Source organism: Eupeodes corollae, chromosome 1 (assembly GCF_945859685.1).
Source record: "Eupeodes corollae chromosome 1, idEupCoro1.1, whole genome shotgun sequence".
Classification (NCBI taxonomy): Eukaryota; Metazoa; Arthropoda; class Insecta; order Diptera; family Syrphidae; genus Eupeodes; species Eupeodes corollae.
The window spans coordinates 3,420,921-3,426,300 of NC_079147.1; the positions used below are offsets into that span (position 1 = coordinate 3,420,921).

Sequence of the window (5,380 nt, forward strand, 5' to 3'; positions counted from 1 at the left end):
GTGAAGATGAAGTCTGGAAATTCCTTATATTACTCAACGATATAATTGATTTAATACTTTGTTTCGAAGTAACAAATAATATGGTGGAAACTCTGGAACAAAAAATAAAAATACACAACGATCAATATGTTAAACTTTTTAAAGACAATTTAAAACCCAAATTTCACTTTTTGACACACTACCCCACAATTTTAAGGAATTCAGGGCCCGTTAGAAATTTCTGGTGTTTCAAATTCGAAGCTAAGCACAAGGCCTTTAAAATATATGCCCACTCTATTACATCACGGAAAAACATATGCTTAACTATTGCTAAAAAATTTCAGCTTAAATTCGCAAGCGATATCCTTCATTTGAAAATCAATCGTATCGAATATGAAATTGATACAAAACATAAATGTGAAACCGTGTTTATAAACGTTATCCACAGGAAACTTAATCTAAAGGAAGATGCAAGGTTAAGTTGTTATAATCATATAACTTTTAAAGGAATTAAATACAGTTCTGGTCTCTACGTTGCCACATGTTTTGGAGATTATAAATTTTTTTTAATTAAAACAATAGTTCAAGTTGAACATAGTATTCACCTGTTCTGCCAGCAGCTACTAGAGTTAAAATTTAACTTTCATTTTTCAGCTTTTGAAATAGATTCAGAAATTTTTGGAGAGTATCACATAATTAAATTCTCTGAAATACTCGGACCTCCTTTTACTATTATCCATTCACATAAAGGAAAAAAGTTTATAAAAATTAAAGAATTTTTTTTATACAACTAAAAAATGGGAGATACTGAAGCTCAAGATTATGTACAGTTAGGAGAAGGGTCCGGTTCTCAAAATAACAGAGAAGCGGAAGAACTTGAAATTCAAAATATTATATCAAACGAAACTGAGCCACAGACTAACACTACAAGTATTGAACTTTTAAATGATTCTCAAGACGTACACTTATTTACATTGAGTGGACAAGAATGCCTTGAATTATCTTCTTTAATTAACTTACCTGGACCTACAAAACACCCCGAAGACATACCCTTAAGAAACCTGTTGAAAAGCTTGAATCAAGAACATTTGTACGACGTTCTAAACGGTAAGTTTGTATATGTATTTAAGGTACTTTTTCAAAACAAGTTTGTCGTAGATATATGTCTACATAAGGTTTCATTATTCTTCGGAATATATGTTAACTTTTCTAAGTTATAACGTTTTTGAAAAATTGAATTTAGAACTTGCGAAAAACATAATTTTTGCCATATTTTTGGATAAGACAATATTGGCTAAATAAACAAAAAAGACTATGTTTTTCACAAAACTAACTATAAATGCCAGTCAACTTTTCTTTACCCTTAAAACAACTCAGTGCTTTGTTTTTAAAAATTGAATATGATTTTAGCTTAATGTTGATTTATAGAATAATGTAAGAAGTCAAGACTTCAAATAAACACTGTGTTATTTTTTCAAACTCGGACATATAATTCAACCATTTTAATGCAATAATTATTAATATAAATAATAGATAAATAAATAAAATAAAATAAAATAAAATAAAATATAAGTAATCAAAAATTTTTTAGAATGTTAATTAATAATAACTTTAAACCAACATTACTTTGATTTTAACTTTTGGCTTAAATAGTCACGCTTTTGAGATAAAAGTTCCATCTTTAGCTCCTACAACTGCGAGATAAGACTGACACAGTTGTAAGAGCCCAAAGATGTTACTTGATTCCGAATAGAGTCACTATATTAAAAAATCAAAAATTGTGTTAACATTCTAATATATAATTTTTTTATTTATCTTTTATTAAAAATAAACACTTGAAGACGAAAAACCGACAACATGTATTAATGTTTGCTTATTTAAAAGATTGTCCTTATTCATATTTTCCATACAGATGCGGGCATTGACGTAGAAATTCTGAAAATTATAAAGTGGTATCATATCCAAGCAGTATTAAAGAATTTTATGATAAGCGACCAAATCGTTTTTGAACGTAATATTGAGCAATGGCGCAAAGATATTGGTGCACCGTTAGTTATTTCATTTCCAGTGTCAGATTATGCATTTAGTCCAACACATTCTTCCTCAATGTGGTCAATTCATAGCCTTTCACCATCATCGCCATCGCAATCACCAGAGCCAAATGAAAGCTACATCAGCTTGTCCACAATTCTCGAAGAAAAAAATAAAGGAAAGCAGTTGATGGAGTTTTACAAAAGAAATAATTGCTTTCAACAACAACAACGTGACTTACTAATTAATCTGATTGCCACCTATTTCGACGAAAATAACATCCATCTTTCCCTTTGTTCAAGTCAAAAATTAGAAGAGGAAATAACTCATATGTTTCCTTCTGAAAAAACTGAGTTTTATCGAATGGGAAAAAGAGGGAAAATTTATTTCAAATACTTCAATTTAAGAAGACACTCACGAAAATTGAAACCTGCAAAGAGAAAACTTATTTCTCCACAAAAAAAAACTAATAAATCATTCCGTAAGTACAACAAATAACGAATTAGTAGTATTAAAAACGGACTTTATTAATAGATTAAACTTACAATTTTAGATCCAGAGACAGATGCCGAAACTTGTTTGAATAGCCTGAAGTATGATAATTTATCAGTCGAAGAATTCGATAGTTTGTGGGCGTCATGTAGCCAATTTCGACTGAACGATATATTTAACTCCACAAAACAAACCGAAATATTTGAAAAATGGCCCTTTTATAAAAAACCCAATGGATATAGACTGGTAAGTTGAATAAGAAAAGACGTTTATGTTTTTCAAGCTTCTGTTTTCCATAAAATCACATAAAATATATTCTAAAAACTTTGGCGCACAAGGTTAAACAACCTATTGTTAACTGTTTAAAAATGTACTAGTTAGCGATTTACTAAGTAATTACTTAGTGCGTCCAAAATGTTAAACCTTTCTCTTGATAACTAGTTAACTGTCTTTTATTAAAACAAGAGCATCGAAACATGTCTAAAAAGTAACAGTTGGTGAAAATAAACAAAGCAATTACGCTTAAGCGGACCTGTTATTTACAATTCCCAACTGTTGCCTGGACCATTCCCACCACTGCACTGCTCTCATAAGATTTTATCTTTAGCAAATCATCTTTCAAGCTTGTTTAAAATGGCCATAATATTTAACCTAATCGTTTAAAATATTGAATCTTTGTTTCCAAGGGTTAGAAACTTTTCATTCAAGTTTTATATTTAAAAAAAAAAACTTCATATATTTTCTATTTGTATTTGTACACAATATGCGAAGTTAGTTATGTAAATATTACTTTTTCATGAAAAATTTAATTCTTGTTTAAAAAAAAATTAAAATCAATTGAGTTTTTTATTTCCAAGATATAAAGTTTTTCTTAAACAGTTCTTAAGTGAGCACACATTTATTGATAAACATGTTTACATGTATGTATTTTGTTTCGTTATCAGATCGATAAAGACTTTCAAACGCTATATCCAACCAGCACATCAATACTTTCCTTGTGGCAAGACCATTGGAAAACATTAAAAAACTTCTTGATGGAAAACATTAAGGACAAGAAGGTTACAGAATCATTGAAAGACTTGGGAGATACAAATTTTGGAGAAGGTATGCACAGTTATAAATATGTATTTTTTTTATCATGGTTAACCTACAAACAAAATTAAATTTTAAACTAAACCTAAATTATGTCTACATAATCAATTATAGTAATTAATAATAATTATGAATAATAAATTCATAAATGTGAAACAATTCTTTACTAATGTTAACATTTTTTATTTTCATTCCTTTCAGATGATTTTGTGCTGGAGATACTTAAAAGTATTCACTTCTACTTATTTCCAACAGCAGCAGTTTCAAGAAAATCTAACACCGGGGCCAAGTCAAGAAGCAAGTTCACCATCAAAGATTCACTGATGGCATTCATCTTTGAAGGGGAGACGACCCAAGTATTAGAGGACCACATAACATTCTTGAAATCCAGAGGTGAAACCATTCAACCTCTAATACTGGCGTTAAGGGAAAAAAATGAGTACTTTATCTTGTTGGATGACTACAAACTAAAGACAACTAATGTCTTAAGAGCTGTGGACATCTGCTTCAAATGCTTCTTTTTATTCAACTTAAAATATCCACCAGCGTGCGAGAATTTCTGGGATTTCATTGAACTTTATTTTTACATGAAAACAAACACAAATAAAACCAAAAAGATGAATCCAAAACTGTCAACAATGCTGCATACGTTAAGTACATAATTTAATTTAATTATAAACATAAGGAACTTAATTTGTTGTTTTTATTTTTGGAGTATTATTTCTCGTATCGCAATGTTTTATAACATCTTTGCTTTGCTAAATATGCTTACTACATTCTTAATAATAAGAGCTATAATTGAATTAATTTAATCGTAGCTATTCAATAAAATAAAAGAATTTGTTTTATTTTTATTTTTGATAAATTATTTCTTGGGTTGCATTGTTTTTTTTTATGTTTAAAAAAATATATAGTTATAAAATAAAATATAAAGTAAGCACATTAAATAAAAAGACGATGTTAAAAATAATTTCAACCTAAGAAATAAATCAACAATAATAAGAAGAACAGATTAAGATGCTATAGTTTATTACGACACTGTATATACATATCTATATATTATTGCAAAACAAGTTATTTTAAAGATATATTTAATTATATTTATTAAAAATACCCATATATAAGCGATTAAAATAGGTAAATGTACTTAAAACTAAGAAACAAATTTTGTTTTTAATGAAATTTTATTTTTTGAAGATTTTACAGATAGGATACAAACTGGGTGAGATGACCACACAATTTAGATTCTTTTATGTTATCATTTTTAGGATTAGCTTGTCATACTGACTACTGCAGTTGTCGTATTGACTACCGCAGTTGTCATATTGACTACCGCAGTTGTCGTATTGACTACCGTAGTTGTCATATTGACTACCGCAGCTGTCGTATTGACTACCGTTGTTGTCATATTAACTAACGCAATTGTCATATTGACTACCGCAGTTGTCGTATTGACTACCGCAGTTGTCATATTGACTACCGGAGTTTTCGTATTGACTACCATAGTTGTCATATTGACTACCGCAGTTGTCGTATTGACTACCGTAGTTGTCATATTGACTACCGCAATTGTCATATTGACTACTGCAGTTGTCATATTGACTACCGCAGTTGTCCTATTGACTACCACAGTTGTCATATTGACTACCGCAATTGTCATATTGACTACCACAGTTGTCATATTGACTACCACAGTTGTTATATTGACTACCACAGTTGTCATATTGACTACCGCAGTTGTCTTATTGACTACCGCAGTTGTCATATTGACTACCGCAGTTGTCCT

The 5,380-nt window shown here is 29.6% G+C and overlaps 1 protein-coding gene across 1 annotated transcript; it reads left to right on the top strand.

Annotated features, from left to right (window-relative positions):
• The first annotated feature begins 776 nt into the window (after window positions 1-776).
• Window positions 777-4,396, top strand: LOC129941944 (uncharacterized). Its single transcript, XM_056050724.1, has 5 exons — window positions 777-1,086; window positions 1,892-2,491; window positions 2,564-2,748; window positions 3,447-3,606; window positions 3,796-4,396. The coding sequence occupies exons 1-5, from the start codon at window positions 777-779 to the stop codon at window positions 4,254-4,256; spliced, it is 1,716 nt and encodes a 571-aa protein (XP_055906699.1). The 3' UTR covers window positions 4,257-4,396.
• The last annotated feature ends 984 nt before the right edge of the window (window positions 4,397-5,380 follow it).

Excerpts from the sequence above, each read along its gene's own strand:
- LOC129941944 (XM_056050724.1), top strand. The coding sequence starts at position 777 with ATGGGAGATACTGAAGCTCAAGATTATGTACAGTTAGGAGAAGGGTCC. Across the intron at positions 1,087-1,891 it reads TTTGTACGACGTTCTAAACG|ATGCGGGCATTGACGTAGAA; the intron begins GTAAGTTTGTAT and ends TTTTCCATACAG. Across the intron at positions 2,492-2,563 it reads AAAAACTAATAAATCATTCC|ATCCAGAGACAGATGCCGAA; the intron begins GTAAGTACAACA and ends TTACAATTTTAG.